The 19,377-nt window shown below is 37.2% G+C and overlaps 1 protein-coding gene across 1 annotated transcript in view; it reads left to right on the top strand.

The window, feature by feature from the left end:
- The window catches only part of LOC146003600 (trypsin-1-like), a 43,449-nt gene extending 25,778 nt beyond the window's left edge, over nucleotides 1–17,671 (top strand). Inside the window, exons 4-7 of the mRNA XM_083141912.1 lie at nucleotides 5,495–5,697; nucleotides 8,124–8,326; nucleotides 14,620–14,677; nucleotides 17,478–17,671. Coding sequence (XP_082998038.1) covers nucleotides 5,495–5,697; nucleotides 8,124–8,326; nucleotides 14,620–14,677; nucleotides 17,478–17,599 — 586 coding nt within the window. The 3' untranslated portion in view covers nucleotides 17,600–17,671. The remainder of the gene's footprint in view (nucleotides 1–5,494; nucleotides 5,698–8,123; nucleotides 8,327–14,619; nucleotides 14,678–17,477) is intronic.
- Nucleotides 17,672–19,377: the final 1,706 nt, after the last annotated feature.

Raw genomic sequence — 19,377 nt, forward strand, 5'->3', positions numbered from 1 at the left:
CCGCTAGGCGACACTCAAATCAACCACATCACTCACAGTGTTCTTTGCAATGTTTTGGTCCCCAAAATCACCGAACTTTACGCCGTGTGACTTCTTTATGTCTCTTTCTGGAGTTTCATCAAACACACGGTATTAGTGTCACCGATGCCGCATGATATAGCAGCCCTAAGGGAGCGTATCATCGCAGCGATAGACACTATCGATAGGTCCATGTTGATGCGAGTGTGGCAAGAACTAGACTATCGTGTCGATGCGTGCTGCGTCACCCGTCGTGAACACATTGAACATTTGTACGTGTAAAAAACACAACTGTTTGCATTCTTCGTTCGTTCTGGACTGGTTTCATTAACGTAAGTTCAATACTTTACTTCCAATAAATTTTTGTAACCCCTCAAGTATTTCTGAAACACCTTGTATAAATTTTGTTTCCTTACAAAAGCCATATCGTAGCACCAATACCAAAACCACACATGTTGAAATTTTAGCTTTTTCGGCTAGAGCAGTTTCTGACTACTTGTTGATAACTTGTATGACCTAATAAGTAAAAAGTAGGAATATATACCCAACAGTATATTGGAATAATGCATTGCATGTATTGTATATTAGGCACTCAAACTACTACTCACAATATACAGGGTGGTTTTAAATTATTTAGCACATTTCAAGGATGAATTAAAAAGAAGAACTATGGTAAATTTTTTTATACTCTATTATTTTGTTTATTTCACGTCGAATTTGTACCTCCGTAGAGAATGTACAAATTCTATAAAACTATAATAGTAGTATTATATATAAATATATAGTAAAACTATATTTAGTTTGTTCTCTTTAATAGACCATGTTGAGCAATTTCGTTTACAAGACCGCTGGTCTGCCAGCAACATTCCTATGTTCCACACTTTCTGTATCCTTCAATCGCTGCTACCAACATTTTATGGAGACACTACTAGGAGGATTACGCTTGTATTCTAAGCTAAAACGTCTTTGAACAGTGATTTGGTGTAAAAGAAAAAAACCGTACACAGCTTTCTCTTGTACGGTAGCCACATTGAATTGAATTGAAAAGTCTTTTTATTTACTACAGAGCCTTGGGCTGCTCTACCACCTAACTCTGGTGAATAAAAGTTACAATACATATATATGTATATATAATACTGAAATCAAATATATAACATAACATGAATGAATTGGACATAAATGAAAAATAATAAAATTATAAGAGAATACAATGACAGATACATTAACACACACGCTCACACATACACACGTGTACATACGCAATTTCCAAATGGATACTAAAATAGCATGCACACAGGTTGAAATATTCGTTGTGTCAGATAAGTGTTTGCAAAATACATGGTTTTACTTTACTTGATTCCTGTTCCTTAGCCGTACGAGCTGGGTGTTGTAGTAAAAGAAACATAATCGGGAAGAGCATTCCAAACCTTTGCAGACCAGAGGGAGAAGGAGCCTTCGAAACTGACAGCAGAGTGGCGGGGAATGTCGATTTTTCGCCGACCTCTAGTATTGTATGGATGTATGGAATTTCTAAATGCCAGTTTCTCGTGGAGATAGCTAGGTGTTTGCAATTTTAATACCTTATATATTGTAGAACACTGATGCAGAAGACGTCGCGTAGACATGTTAAGGATTTTGTATGTATTGAGCAAGGGTAGGATGTGCTGATTTCTCCTGATCGAGAGAACGTAACGAATGAAAGAATTCTTTATTTTTTGTATTCTGTTCGATATTTTACGTTGTAAATTCGTGCCGTACACCACATCACAGTAATCAAAAATAGGATATATTAGAGTTTCGATGAGATACATAATTTCGTTTCTCTAGTGAAAAAGTCTCTCCTCCTGTAGAGTGATCTCATTATTGTTAGTGCTTTTGTGCATTGCGCTGAGATATGCCCTGCCCAGGAAAAATTGGGATCAAAAGTAAGGCCTAGATTTTTAACCGTTGATGCATAAATTATGTTTTAGTTTTTAATTTTGATGTTAATTGTATCATAATTTACTTTTTCAAGATAATAGTTAGAGCCTAAAATTGTGTATACGCATTTATTCTGGTTATTTGCGAGCCCATTTGCAGTGAGCCACTTGTTAAGGTAAGGGCATCTAAATCATTGTTTATCTATCTTGTTTAACAAATCCGATGGTAATGACGATATCATCAACTGCGTATCATCCGCGTAACAATGTATATTACAATGGCTGATGGTGTTTGATATATCAGCGACGTATAAGGTGTATAAAAGGGGGGCCAGAATGGAACCTTGCGGGACTCCTCCATTTAATGTTATCGGTGATGATCCAGTGTCGGCAGGGTAAAAAACTCTTTGTCTTCTTTCGTGTAGATATGATTGGAACCAGTTTATTGCAGGCTTCGAATAACTGTAGTATTTCATTTTTGCTAGGAGAAGGTTATGATTGAAAAGATCGAAAGCTTTAGAAAGGTCTAATAATACTAGTATAGTTAGTTTTTTTTATCGTTAATCGAACGTAAAATATTGTCCGTGACAGATAATAGTACGGAAACCTGATTGCGAATCAGGTAAGAGGTTCCCTACCTTGCCACCATGGAGCCACTATGTACGTCCACAAACTCTTAACGCTGCTATATCTTTTTCAACAAAAGAAATGTTGCTTCAATAGTGTGTTGTTTTCTAATTCGTATATGAAAGCGCTCAATAATATATAATCATCCTGTATAATAATTAGTACTAACACACACACACACACACTCTCTCTCTCTCTCTCTCTCGGTTCATTCACAGCATACATATTAACCCAGTCTTGCTCACCACACTTTTTGACTCTCTGCACTCGTGCGTCTAGTTCGTTACACCGTGCAACACCGACTCGTCTACTTCGTTAATTTGGTGTCAGATGGTGTACTTGGTGTGTGCATCGTTTGCACTACGTTCTGGAGCGGTCTAATGTGTGGTGTATGGTCACGTGGTGCGCCCTAACTAATCAAATTAAAGTTTAAAGTAGCAGACAGGCATTTGTTGAATCTTCTGAACTTGAACACCCTATTCGTCTCCTTGATTGAACATTTCCTTGCACCAGCCTCACATCGGGATCAGTGGCGACTCATGCTACTTATTGTTAGAAGGGCTGCATTCATATATATATATATATATATATATATATATATATATATATACTATTTGAAGATGAACTCCATGCGGTGGTCTTTCATTGAATTATTCATATTTACTTGTACGATTTACCATTCAGAACACCAGATTATATAACTTACTGCCAGAAAACAAATAACTCTTTGAATCGATTCGAAAAACTTAAACTATCACGCACTTACTGACAAACGAAACGGACGCGTTACGTGGCCGGCCACTGTTTCTCTCGGTAATGTCATGTTTATGCGCGGTGTCCGCCGTCATAGTGTGAGAGCTTTCGATTTCTACCACTTGGCAGCGTCACCGTACATTGGCTGCGTTGAATGCAGTCTGCTTTCTAGCATTGACAAGGGTCTATCAGGGAGGGAAATGGAAGCAGTGCTTACGTTGGAGTTAACATGGAGATGTACTGGCAGTCCCCGAAGGGGGAAGCGGTTTCATATACCAGTTTGCCTCTCGTCGCGCGCCAAGTGAATTTGAAAGCTCCACACAGCACAACGGGACGCAGTAAGATAGCGGAAGTATAAATATTTAATTTTTGCACTAATGGCAACAAAATGTAATTTGTTTGGGGGAGCTGCAGTCGTGCAGCCCCCCTTCATTGGCCGCCAGTGACAGAGATACACCTGCATTATATGATGTGAATCATGTATATTAAGCAGTGGCGTAGCGTTATATTACGCCCGTACGCCCGGCGTTCCCAGATTTAAAATTTCAAAAATGCGTAAATGCTGTGAATATAAAGTAAAACTTGACTAATTTCATATATGTTTGACCTTCATGGCATTATAATAGCTATTTTTCGCAATCCGCTTTCAACGCTCCACTCTCAACACTCGTTCTAGCATCTTTTTTCAATGTCTTTCCTGGCCGAACGCTGAGCAGGTTCGGCTCTATATTCCTTGCTGCTTTTCAGGAGGGAAAGCTCCGATGTCTACAGCACGCGCGTAAATGCTCTCTCATACGCCAGCGTACGGAGCAGCAGAGGTCGGTCTATCGTGATTGGTACATGTGACCCTTCCTGCCTTCTGAAGCAGACGACAGTGATAGAATTCCTACCTGGTTCTTCGCGCTCATGCAACTCGTGCTATGTGATGCTACAATACGCAATATTGACTGACGTAACTTTACCAATCTCAAATACACTGCTTCTTAATGGCCACTGCATTGTATAATTTATCGCACGAACAGCGATGTGCATTAGAAACTAAAATATCAAAACAGCTTTTGTCAAATAATTTGGTGAAGTCCTCGTGATAGAAATTCAGCCTGTGGCTGCTCTACCACTTAAACCGCAAAACTATTATTATTTTATTATTATTTTTTCGTTATTATCTAACTGCTTAATATTGTGTCAATGGAAATGTTTAGCATTCATTTGAAAACTCTTAACATCGAATGGTCTCTGGACAAAATTATTTTAAAATGTTTATCAGCATTCTCAAGATGTAATAAACAGTGGTCTGAATTACCAATCGGCACTGTTACGTCAGTAGAGTGTACGATATTTGGATCATCCACCCACCTCCGTGTCAGAGTGCTTTGGACAGTGCGCCAAGACGACAGAGGTCCCTGGTTCGAATCCCGGCGTGAGCACGGGTGATCTTTGTCAGTATCCCTTCATCAATATTATCACATATTCATATTCGCGATTAACCAAAAGTGGTAGAAAAGCGAAGTAAAATAAACCAAATCAATCAGTAGTTGGATCATCCACAACAATGACGTCTACTGTTGTTCAGAGGCGTTTGTGATTCAGGTAGGTTTCTTAATGACTTGCGTCATGCAGAAAGATATAAAAAAGGTATAAAACACCAGAGTTCAAGACATTTGTGGCATAGTGAGGCATCTAATTTTCTAGCTAAAACATGCATGGATGATGTTTTATTGAAAACCAAGCTGACTTCAGGCAAATAAACAATACCTGTGGCGACTAATACCATAAGTAAATTATTAAGCAAGAAAGGGCCGACCCTTCCTTCGGACTTGGCGTTCCCACCCGAAATATCCATGCTACGCCACTGATATTAAGCTACTTATATCGTCTCGCTCCCCGTTGCTTAGACTTATTTCATGAAATATAAAAGGCATTAGGTACAACACCAAACCATGACAACACCGGTTTAATTGTGTAAAACTTAAACAGATCATATCCATGTATACATTTACTACATGTTCATCCATCCATACAACAAAATCCTGTTGTCATAGTAACCCACATAGACTATAAACGTGGTTACCTTTTCTATATAATTTGCATCTCTCAGCTACTACTGCTATGTTTCTAGTGTACTTTTGTATTTCATCTCTGACAGTAATTGCTTAGTGAAAGGCTTTATCTTACAGGTTCATGTGGTTTTTGATTAAAGTGACCTTCGGCGAGCACGACAGATGCAACAGCACCTACCCTGAAGCGAGGTTCGTGATTCGAGCCATCAGCCAGGACTTCAGTTACCTGAACTTTGACAATGACATCGCGCTACTCAGACTCAACGAAAGGGTGCCAATGACAGAAACCATCAGGCCGATTTGTCTCCCCAGTGATACCAGTAAGTGCAAAAAAGCTTAAGTACTAAATAAGTTGAAGGATGAATTATAATTTTTAAATAAAAATAGTACCAAAGTACTATATGAAAAAGCTATGCTATTAAGTACTTAGGATACAATCTATGTACAGGGTGTTTCATTCGCTCTTGGCTTCTGATTATCGCTTATAAAAATCAAACTTTTGATCATAATGTACGAAATTTGCTACAAACATACCTTGGTGCATGAGAAGCATGGTGACGTCAATGAAGATGGCGCCTCAGTCTCTCTAGTCCTTGCGTGGGCATGTGCGTGCGTCTGGGTGATTCTGCCGTTAAATGCCAATCGTAAGGACGTGTGCTTTCAGTCTAAGTTCTTGGCTAGTTGGATGACGAGGATCTCCGTAATGGTTATTTTCAGCAGGATGGCGCAACTTGCCACACTTCCAACGCCAGAATGCAAGAAATTGTGTCCTTCTTTGAAGATCGCGTCATTCCCAAAGGACGTTGGCCTGACCTTAACCCACCGGATTTCTTCCTATGAGGCATGCTAAAAGGAAAGGTCTATCGCAACAAGCCACTGACTATCATGGAACTGCAAAACAGTGTTCAGTGTGAAATTGATGCTGTGGCTCCTGATGTGTTGGTGGCTACCTCTGTAACATGGAGAGGCATGTGCAGGTATGCATTGATGCTAATGGCGACCACTTCCAACACTCGCTGTGACGTCACCATGCTTCTAATTATGACCAATATGATTTTTATAAGCAAAAATCGAGTGTGAGTGAAACACCATGCATCAAGGATAACACAGTTTTACAAAAAATATTAACAAATGAATCAAAGCAACTGGAAATTGTGTCAAACATACAAACTTTGTAAGAGGCTATCAGTTACGAAACTGATAATAAATTGCACGTGCTACCAACAAGATCATGTGGGAACACGTAGGGGAAGTGGAATTGAACACGATGCCTTGCTAGGGAATAATTAAAAAATATGAAGAGGTCGAGTTACATCGTTTGACAGGTCTCTTAATTTAAAATTTCTTTCGTAGGATACATTTCTTGCTTTTGTCCATGGTTTTTGAGTGGACATCCAGAAACTCTTCGTAATCTCGTAACAAGCTAAATTTTGAAAACAAATAAAATATCTTCAAAACCAATTCATCACATAAAAACGCACTGGGCTAATTTTGAACATTTATAGTGACTCCATAGAAGAGGTTTGAGGGAAATACTTCTTGGATTTAAATGAGAAATGAAGTCGAATAAGCCCTTTTTGTACAGGTCTAAAAATTTCATGAAATATGTGTACAAAACATTTTTTGAAAGGGGTTACCAAAAACTTATTTCTTTGCATGTTTAAATTCGTACACATTAGGTTTTCTTTGCCCATTAAAAAAATCTTTCCTACATTTTTTATTTTTTTCCCATTTTGAACACAAAAACTTGTTATGGAGTTACAAACCAATCGAAACTGTGAAATAATTTTTGAACGCTTATTCGAAGCCTGTGGAGATAACCAAAATGTGTTACACACAAACATTTTTTTGCAATCAAGAGACTTATCAAAGAAGGTGTCCCCTTATCCCGTTTACTATTTCAATTTTTTTATGTACATCTCACTGGATATTCCTCTAGAGTGACACAGCGTGCGTTCAAAATACCACCGTTAGCTTCATTCGTGTTTGTAAATTTCCGTTGACAGGTTCTATAATTTCATATACATTTCAGAAACTATTACCCTGTTAATAAGTTAAAGACCCGCCAATGTGTGTGTGTTATCCACAATGACATAGTGGTGGTCATCGCCTTGTAATCAATAAGTATCGGGTTCGATAACCAGTGGAGGTACGTAGTGATTCGGGACTCACCTTAAACTGTAGGCTCTCTCCCGTTTACTCTATCTGTATATAAAGTAGACTTAAAAACTTCCACATAGCCTATGTATACACACGCTCCCCCAACATATAGTTAACTCACTTACTGAAAAAATGTTTGAATCAGTTGAAATATTGTGATAAAAAACAATATGTGCCAGTCCTCAGTAAAACTAATAAAATAAGTGAAATATCACTTGCATACTCAGGTTTACATTCTCAGGTTTGGCTCTTGTAGGTATGTATGTACAATTTACATAAAATCCTTTGCTTAAAGAAGTTACTGGAAATTCCCTTCTTACTGAAAGTGTTTCAAATACCACACTGTATATAGTTATCATTTTCGTCATGGCAGGGTCGGAAGTCAATAATTTACTACTAATATTTCATCTCCTGATCATGTCCCATATGCCATGGAACATATTCAGGTTGTGTCATATTTTTATTACAAAAATCAGTTAATGGCGGTATTTGTTCTGTTCCCCTTACGCTAGTAAATAAATAATATTACGTGGCCATTCCATGCATTTTCAATAATTTTGGTGACGTTGTGGATTTCACTTTCCAGATGAGACGTACTCAGGAAAGATGTCCGTGGCCACCGGGTGGGGTACCACCCGCGAGGAGGGGAAGCCGTCGTGCATCCTTCAGGAGGTGGAGGTCCCCGTCATGAGCAACGACGAGTGTCGCCAAACCAACTACAGCGCCAACATGATCTCCGACAACATGCTGTGCGCCGGCTACCCCGAAGGAGAAAAAGATTCCTGTCAGGTGAGGGACGGCTTCTGTCTGTAACGAGGTTAACCACAATTATATACGAGTTTGTTTTGTAAATTCTAAGTATAAGCAACACTTTCTTCTTCCTACGCTTGTTTTCTTAAATACAGAGCGTCCCAAAATAGTGTTTACATTCTTTGAACGTTAATAATGGGAACGCTAATAACAGCAAGTATGGCACATACCTTAAAGTTAGAGATGCTGGCAGCAAAACTTTGTTCGCAATGCTATAGAACAGATCGACAAATCTTCATGTTTCCCGGGTTCGATACCCGGTGGAGGCACATAGTGGTTCGGATCTCACTTTAAAATGTAGGTCCAGTCCCGATTAGCCTTACTATGCATAAAGTTGACTTAAAATACCAGCTCAATCAATCAAGCATGTTTCATGTTATCCAGTTATCCAGTGACCATGGCTTTGTGGGGTACACTTCGTTCTTCAGTTTTAGAGAGGTAGAGTTCTAAAGTTGTTAAATTGGGAGATCTGTGTCGTTATTTAACATTTCTTGCATTGCTCAAAAGAAAAATTGCCATGTCCCCCAACCTCGAACCATGAAATATTTAAATGTCAACCTTAAAAAGCTACGAAAAAAAACATGAACGATTTTGGAAATTTGTAAAAATTTCAATTGTGTTCTTGCATAAATTAATGTGTTTGTTGTGTATAAGTCCGAGTCTGCATTATTGGGTAGTTTTAGTTATATAATCGTTGGTACTAGAAGGCTACCAGACGTCCTATTTACCGATTTAGTCGGGACAGTTCCCTACTTTTAATCACTGTCCCGACTTTTTTCGAACTGCAGTCGTGATGGGAAAATGTATTTTTTTTTTGTTAAGTAACATTTGGACATGTTATTGTTTAAACATGATGTAGTGGCTGAATGTTACATGCTTCTTTCCTGATTTCTTTATTTTGAATGCAGCACACACTAAATTTCAATCCGCACCTCCTCAGCACCCCTAGATTGTTAATCATGGCGATGCCGCTGATTCGGATCTACCCTCTCCTCCTTGAAGAAATCCTGGGTACGGGCTTTAGAAACATATACAAAGAAAGAGATAAAACAGGAATGGAAGACTGATATAAGTATGAAATCTTATTGATAATAATTAACAGAAAACAATAAATAAAATAAAATCTAGAACTTAAAAACATTCACACATTTCCACTATTTTGCAATCTCTCTTTCACTCTCCCTCTCTCTTTATATACATGTGTGTGTGTGTGTGTGTGTGTGCATGGGCGTCCGGAAGGGGGGGCAAGGGGGGGCCGTGGCCCCCCCCCTGGAAAATGAAAGTCAACCAAAAAATATGTATTTCACACATAAAATTTCATTTTAGTCACAATAATATGTGTTAATTATTGCATTAACACCATAAATTCAAATTAAAGCAATGTTTTTTAGGGAACAACACTATTTTTGGGGAAAATTTGCCTTCGTTTGCCCCCCCCTGGAAAAAAATACCTTCCTTGCCCCTCCCTGGAAAAAATCCTGCGGACGTCCATGTGTGTGTGTGTGTGTGTGTGTGTGGGTGTGTGTGTGTGTGTGTGTGTATGTATTTATATAGACACACACACTCATACATACATACATACATACATACATACATACATACATACATACATACTACATACACACATAAATACTCATATTTTCGGATCTGGCCCATCCTTAAAACAATCCTTGGTACTGGCCTGCTTTCTATCGGCTTCACCTTCGTTTTCCCACGTTTTTCTACATTTTTAAACTATTCTATTCTACCACGTGTTCTTTGGCCTGCCCCTTCCTACTCTACCCTCAACACACATTTCCATCACTTTCTTGGCTTTCATGTCTTCAGTTATTCTGTTTAAATGTCCAAACCATATAAACTGACACTTCTCTTCTACCTCACACATTTGCATTTTTTGTTTCACCTCTCTCGTATTCTCTCATTCCGTATCCGATCCCATCCAATTTTCACCAATATTCTTCTGATGCATTTCATTTCTACAGCTTCGAATTTGCTGTCATCTGCATCAGCTATAAATGGTACAATTTGGGTTACTGATCAAATCAGCGCTTGCCCTAGGACAATTGGAACTCTCCAGCTACTATCGTCTTGTCTCTTGTCTGTTCTATCACGAATTAGATTAGATCCAGTGGGATTAGTTTATTATTACTTGCACACCATATCCAAATGATACGAGATAAATAGAAAGCTTTAGATAATAACTATACACTTCTCTACTTAGGAATAGATAATAAGAATAGAGTTAACCGAAGAGTAGGAATTATTTTAGGAGAAAAGTACACAGGAACTTTAAGGGATTGTGAACCAGTGAGCTCCAGAATTATCAGAGTAAATCTAAATCCAGAAGAAAAGTGCAACTCTGACACAAATTTTTGCCGCAACTCAAGGTGCAGAAGATTTTTTTTCTTAAAGGCCAGTTTTACACTAGCCTACAGTAATACTAATAGTAGTATACAATACATATTGTTATGGTGGGAAAGGCAGGATATGACATGAGGAAGAAAAAGTACATAGAAGTATGGGAAGTAATGGAGCCGAAAGTTTTGAAACACAATTGGGGAGGAATGATACCCTTTTGTACAGACAATGACTTGATCATAAGAACCTCACAAGTAGATTCATGAAATAATTTTTGAAGCTGGAAACAAAGGAGTCAGAAGTACAATAGATTACTTCAAAATCACCAGAACAATGACATGTGCAGTACAGGATGCTAGAGTCTACAGAAGCTTAGAGTTATCACTGAACTTAGACCACTCATTATGAAGATAGTATTTAAAGAAACAAAAATGCAGAAGATTGAGAAATACGGACAAAAAAATAGCCCAATTACGAATGCCAGCGAAAAGATCAGAATTCGAAAGAAGAGTGGCAGGAGAACTGAGTAGGAGAGATGACGATATTAACAGAAAATACACTTGAAGAGAGATGGAAAGTGCTAAGAATAATTTGTGTTAAGAAAGCTGAAGAGGTATGTGGACATACCACAATAGGAAGGCAGAAGAAGATAACAAAATGATGCTAGAATTATGTTAAAGACAAAGTTACAAAGAAGAAAGAAGCTTGGGAAACTTATAGGAACAGGTCAGAGGATAATTGGAATGAATGTGTGGAGAAGAGAAACAGTGCAAAGCAGAAAGTAAGGCAAAAAAGGACTGGAACATTTGGAAGATTGTGAAAGAGAAACTAAAAAGAACTACGAAAGAAATGTTAAACAGTTCTGGCAAATAGGTAAAAATCTTAAATGAAAAAGTCGCATGAGAATAAGGATTGTAGCGTGGAGACTTGCCCCATATTTGAAACCTCGGACCTCTCCAACCATGTACTATATTTCAAAGTCTTCCTTGCAAAATTTTAGACTATAGCAAATGCTCTAAAATTACTGATAGTTTCATTTCTTATTCTCAATCTCTGAATAGAAGTCTGAAATTTGAAAATATCAGTAAAGGTGAAAGAATCGTTTTTGTACACCATTTTGGAAGCAGAAATATTTTATATGTTAAATTATGAAAAATAAAGCACCTACATAATAAAATATACCATATTGCCTCGATCTCATAGTCTGCCTTCGGGATTATCCAAAAATGGCAGAAAAGTGAAGTAAAATAAACTAAATCTCTCATTAAATTATTTATTTTTAACTCTTTCATTCATCTAATTCTTCTTTTAGTATGCGACGTTTTTGTTAAAATTATACTACGATTTCTAAAATGATAAGAGAACACGGGCAACTTTCTTTTCAACACATCGAAGAGAAAGTTTCAGAAACATGGATTTTCTCAATACGATTTCAGGTGTACTTCACCCCCTTTTAAAAGTAGCGCATTTTCAGTTATGTTACTAATCATTAAAGGAAGACCTCGCTGCATGCGAAGATCGGGTGCCATGCTGGAATGGAAATTTGCTGTAATTATCGTAAGACCTAAAATTTTATATTTCATGTAGTAGCGCCGTTTAATGGAATTATAAGTAACAAAATAATTCGTAATAGATGCCTCTGGGCTTCCTCTTCTCTCTTATGAGGCTTTTCCACTGTGGATATTCATATATTCAATAACTATATAATTATAACAATAAAATATAATGAGATATTTAATTATACATACATATATATATATATATATATATATATATAATATATATGGGGGAAGATATTCTAAAAATTGGTTTTATGGATTTGAAAACCTGACCTCCCACTTCAAAATAAGTCCCGACCTCCCTGGGAACTACGTTTCCTTCCCATCCGTATCCCGTCCTATACGTCTCTAATGTAGGAGAATAAAATAAGTCCGAAGAATTTTTTATGAACAAACGGTTAAAACAGGTAATCTGATAATTTTACTGAACCAAAAAGGGGCTGTGATCGAATGGATAAGTACAATAGGAATGAGCATGAGTGTGTATAAGAATAAAGTGATGGCAGTGACCAAGGAAGAGGAAGCACCCTTGACATACACTAGAAAGATAAACATCTGGATATACATATCTAGGAACAGTAATAACGTCAGATGAAAGAATGGATGTGAGAAAGCGGACAACAGAGTACAGAAGGCAACCGGTGTGCTATCAACTCAACAACAAACTAACTAAAGGTCTTTTCCACTCTTACGGCAGCCGGTCCTAGTTCTGACAAGGGAAGTGGGGAGCGGGGATTACGCAGCAGACCAAGCACACAACAGCAGTGACGCCGAGAGACACGACGCGGCGGTAGGAAGAACTACGCGTACTTCCTTCTACTGGCTGCTGAGTTCTTATCGTACTGAATTGGTTGCTTCCCCGCTTCCCACCTACCTTGCCAGAAGAAGGATCGGCCGCCGTAACAGTAGAAAAGACCTTTAGTAAAAGAGAAATAAATGATCAAATTTGTGGGGTTTCTTTGATCGAGTCATTATCTATACAAAAAATTATCATTTCTCTACATGTGTGTTTCAAAACTTTCGGCTCCATCGCTTCCCATACTTCCATGCACTATTTCTTCCTCATTCCAGATTCTACCAATCCCACCATAACTACATTGTCTTTTATAAGATGACAATTTTCAAGATAAAATATGTTCCCACGTTACTCAATGGGACAGAGAGCTTGACATTATCAAAACAAAATAATAGATTCCAAACGGCCGAAATGAGATACCTACGAAGAGCAGTAGGAAAGGCAAGAAGAGACAGAATGAAAAAAAATTTCACTAATAGAGACCAGCTACAATAAAAAAAAACATTAGTGAAGACAATAGTTAATGGTTTGGACATTTTGCTAGAAGGAGGAAGATCGCAATCCTAACCATGTGTTGCAGGAGGGAAGGCAAGAAAGGGAGAGAGGGTGGTCACGTATTCAGTAAAAAGAGTATGCGGAGAGGATTGGAAGAAAGAAAGGGAAAGCAATGCCGGAAATCCTAAATCTAGTCCTGAACCGTAAAGCGTATTACAAATGGATGAGGGCGCAGTGGTAGCGTCGTCGCCTTGTAATCAAGGGGTCCCGGGTTCGATAGCCGGTGGAGGCACATAGTGGTTCGGATTCCTCTTTAAACTGTAGGTCCAGTCCCGATTAGCCTTACTGTGTACAAAGTGGACTTAAATCATCAACTCAAACAAATGGATGAAAGAATCCAATCAAAATGATATACAGAAGAAAAATGAAATTAATGGTGACCCTGCAAATGGATGAGAATTGATAACATAGATGATTGGGCCAACATACATCCATACCTTACGCAGAATTCGCACTTAGAACCTCTGACTTCGTAGAACGATGTGCTAAGCATTTCTCCTAGGAGGTCGGCATCTAAAAGTTACTATAAAAGTAAGCAAACTCACAATATGATTCCATATTATGTAACTGATATTGAAAAATCAGTTACATAATATGATTATTCCCCGGAATCTGTGTAACAAGGCCGCGCATAGCGGGAAAGAAGAGGGAAATCGAGAGGGTAGAGCGAAGCAGTCGTTTTCTCCCCGCCCCGCCATTCCCTTTCACGTGCTCATTGGCGGAAACTGGAAATTTCTAAAAATGTTCTAATTTCACATCTAATGAATTGTGCACCAGACTTGTTATTTATATTGTTGCCATTTATATTCTTGCCTACAGCTTTGACGAAATTGATCTACGCAATGTTACTGCGTCCCTTTCCTTGATTTAGTTACAAAGGTCACGTAACAACACACCCCACTATACTGTTTCAATTATAGTAAATTAATTAACTTCTAATGAAATGAAATGTGTATAATACAATTCAAGAGTTGTTTATGCTTCTTGTTTTGTTCTTCTTTCAGGGTGACAGTGGAGGACCTTTGGCATATGAAAAGGAAGACAAGAAATATGAGTTGATAGGTAAGATATAAATGCAACTGTGTTAAATGTCAATGGAGCCGTGATTGTACTACATATGGTGTGAAAGTAAACATCTCGTTGATACACATCCTGTCCTCCTATCGTCTTCAGCAATAATTCGTCTTATGTTTCAACCAATGTATTACTTACATAGCATCATACCTATTCGTTACTTAACTTTCTACATAAAAGGCCGACATTTCTAATATGCTTATAGCTGTATTCCTTAATTCACGATCTGGCAATGGCCGACTTCCTTCACATCATCTTAGAAAGGTTTTCTTGTTTTAATATACGAGTACAAGTAATTGTATACAAGGCGGCGACGGCGCTACACTAGAAAGTTTTCATTTAAGCATATATTTCGCCTTTATGGCACATACATTTTAAAAATTGTTATTTTTGTGCAAAATATGTTAAGAAATAAAATTTCTAACCGTAAGGCTCGTTCGGATCTAATTTATAACAGATAATAGGACAGGAAATTTAAAAATATTGAAAAGTATTTTATCATGCTATTTAAATGTTCAACGTTCAAAATTGAGAAACCTCTGCCTAATTTTGACAAGTTTAGGGATATGTTCCTCTGAACATTATTTTACACAATTATTGAGAAATTTTGGGGAATAAAGTAACTATTCCTACATTTTAATGACATTTTCCAATGTAAGAGAGTTATGCTTTGCCGATTCTAGGCAGCTACAAAATCAAATGCGATTATTTTTTGCAATTCACAGAATACTAACGAATCACGGACTGCAAGGAAGATAAAAAGACCATGGATTTATTTAATTTTCACTTCCACGTAACCAAACAAATAATTACCTATTAAATAATAAAAAGTTAACTTTTCAGGCCAACTTGGTCAAAATTCTGTTTCTACTTTATCCCGTAGTTTCAATTCTATCCATAATAATTATATTCCATAATAATTATAATATCGACCCTTAGATTTCTCATTCTATGCTTTAATTACGTAATAACTACACTGAAGATAATGTTGTATGTGGCAATATGTTTTTAAAAAATATATAAGTGAAACAAAACAGCTTGCATGGATGCAATATTTTTATTCCGCTGCCATAGGATGTTTGCAACTATAGTATGAACATGAATACATACGTTTTTCGACATCTATTACAGGTTAAACTTAGTTTAACTAGTAAATTATGTACTTAGAAAAAATTATACTCGCTGTCAAATTACATATCAGTGTTTACCTACTCTATATTCCTGTAAGAGTAGCCTAATTATACGAAAATTTACACAAAAGTGAACTGCTTTAGATAACTGAAAAAAACAACTTATTTGTGTATAACTAAATCTGGAGCCAAATACGTCTAAAGTGTTATCTATAATAATAGAGTTATCTTAAAACTAAATGACTGGTTCTTAATGCTTACCATTGGAAACGGTGTTTCGTAGATGTTCTCTCTCTCGTAGCTAGCGATAGACAAATTTATCCTTAGCCCATGTTAGTCACGACACTGACGTCAATCACTGTTGCACCTTACAATCAAGGTTATTAGAATTATATACTTACAATATTTTTTTTACTTCATATAATGCTATATCATATTATATAATGTAGTAAGATTGTTCAATATATGAGACTCGTAGATCAAACATAAAGTTTCACTCGCACACTTTTGTCATGACATCAGGTGAAACATATGTTGCAGATTTATTTAATTCGATAAACAACAATCTTTCCAGGATTTCTTCCCCTTTCCCCCTTGATGGCATCCAGAATCTTTCTGCAATAGTTTTAACCCTTCAATCCATCAACAAAGTAACTGTAGAATCTCAAATTCTAACAGTTTATTCCTGTTAATTCAGTTGTTTATTTTGTATTTAAGGCCTACATTGGAATGTAGTACAACAACTTGGAATTTTGCATGTAATAAAAATATGAAAATCACAGTAGAGAATGTACAGAAAAGGTTTATTTCATTTTCGTATTATAAATTCAGACTTTATAGATTTTTTCATTATTATAATTTGTTGAATAAGTTTAAATAAAATAGAAGAATAATAGAAGAAACGCTCATGCTTAGAACTTTATTTGCAAATTAGTTAACTTGATGTTCCTTACTTATTATCTAAAATTACCGCATGAACACTTCATTATGCACTTGGAACTAACTGCGCTGCAATTTCTACCATTTCTCATTTTAGAATATCTTTTATCACAATACTACCACAATTCGTTGGATGGTAATGACTTTTTTATTATCAATATAACATGTGCAATTGTACCAACTTAACAGTATAATTGATTGTATTGTAATCTTGAATGGATATCATTAATGGAACTGGTATTGTTATTATTTACAGATGTATAGGAATGCAATTTGTGTTGTTAGTATATTTTAGTATGTAGCAGTCTTATTGTATTGTGTAATTTTTAGTGTATATGTTAATTTTTTGCTACACATCAAACTACTGGATTAAGCTTGTATGCTGCTTTTCAACAGTATAATCCAACTACCTAAATAAATGAATTTAAAAAATATAGCAATAATTAGTTGCACACATTAAATTAAGAGAAGGGGACAATTGCCGATGGAAATGCATGTATACATGATGTCGATAAAAATATTCTGATAACACATATTTCTGCGTGTTAGTATCATTATAATTTTTATAAAAGTTTGGGAAGTTGAAACCTGCTTCCCTTTTATGAAAGTACACAAAGGCACTTAACTAGCTACAAAGAAAAGTTCCCGTGTGCTCAATAAATGGTTTCTTTGAAGGCAATTAAGTACAAGACTTCCATACCCTGACTTTCTCGTTGCAGGCGTCGTGTCGTGGGGAAACGGCTGCGCCCGCCCTGGATATCCTGGCGTCTACACTAGAGTGACGAGTTACCTCCACTGGATAAAGGATAATTCCAGAGAAGGCTGCTTTTGTGAGGAATGATGGGACAGAAATATTATTTATTATAACTTTCAATTTTTCACCATTCCAAGAAATCACTTGTAAAACAATTCTAATAAAAATATTTTACCTCAACATCAATTGTGATTTTTGTTTATTATATACTAGTTGTAGTTCAACAAAGACAAGTATTTTTGGAGATATGAATAATCACGACATGATTGGTAAACACTTGATTTTTAATTAATATTCACAACCTTAGGAGTTTTGACTATACAATCTGCCGATGAAACAATTGCGACAATCTTGATATGGGACCCTAAATTCGAAATATGAATAACATCCTGAATTATTGTGACTATTTCGTTTTGTAGCTAGACGGGGATATTCACAAGAACCCTTCTGCGGTGGAAACTATAAAGTGTGTGTAATGATGAAAGTCACGTCTCTAGAACTCATTTGGCCTACTACCTACCGTCGTCAAAAAAGGCGTTGGGAAGTTGCCGTTATCACCAAGCGTGTGAGTTTTTTGTTTTAAGTCCAATTTATGCACACACAGGCTAATAGGTACTGGACGTACAATTTAAAGTGGGATCCGAACCACAATGTGCCTCTGCCGGGTATCGAACCCGGGAACCTTCTCACCAAGCGTGAACGATGATTAACACTGCTGCGGTGGTCGGGCGAATTACTGTAGTGACCAACTCGTATATTTTCACATGCTACTGCAGTTTGGAACTCTTGACCTTGTCCCAGTCTACCTTCCTGGAACAGTCCTGGAACTCGGTTCGTTCAGCCGTTATTTGAAATTTATTTCACTTGTTATTAGAGCTCATATTTCATTTTTCTTCTCTGGGACGTCCTGATCGTCGCCTGTCGTTCACTGATTCTGTCTCCTGAAACTTTTTGAGTAATTGTGCAACTGTCACATCCACATGCGACGCTGGATCCCGTGATGTCGTTGATTAAAGTAAACTTCTCTCTCCAGACAGCAGTACGATCTCGATGCGTTCCTCATGTGTTAGGAGCATTCTGCACTGTTTTCTCACACCTGGAAAATGAGACATTTGTTATATTTACAATCATGCAGTCATAACTTTTTCCTGATTAAATATAGGTTCAAAAATCTTCACCATTGCAATTCTCGTATATTGATATATCACATCACCCATTATAAAATGAGTTGAATTCAATACGGCGGCCACCAATATGGCGGACGTCCGCTTGGAACACACCGATATGGTTCCCCTCAGTCCTAACCTGTTTCTGTCCTGACCAATTGTACGCTACCTAACTACTTTATATTTTATAGGGGCTGTTAAGAGAGTTTTGAATCATTCTGCATAAAGTCCCTCAACATCCATATACTGCAGCTACTTTCATTGATGAATTTATCACATGCATTAGATTCCCACGCACAAAATCCCTGAGGGGCCTCCCCGATGGCGCAGTTTTAGCGTCGTTGCCTTGAAATCAAGGGGTCCCGGGTTCGATACCCGGTGGAGGCACATATCTCGCAAGCCACGTGTAGGCCTATGTGCTTACGTTTACTTCATTCCAACAGAGTACAGAGAATACACAACGCGTAATGTCTAGGCACCTTGATTTTTCGCAAATGCGATAACACCAAAAAATGTTAATTGTTTTACATTCGAAATCGAGAAATGACTCGAATTGACATATAATGAGAACTATTACCTTTTCGTGAATTTCAACACATTTTGTGCATAAAAGTCGAAAATATCTTGAAAATTTAACATTTCTTACGTTCTAGGTTAAAAAAATATAAAATTTACAATATTTGCACGTGTATTACCGCG

This window comes from Lepisma saccharinum, chromosome 20, assembly GCF_977018435.1.
Source record: "Lepisma saccharinum chromosome 20, izLepSacc3.1, whole genome shotgun sequence".
NCBI classification, from domain to species: Eukaryota; Metazoa; Arthropoda; class Insecta; order Zygentoma; family Lepismatidae; genus Lepisma; species Lepisma saccharinum.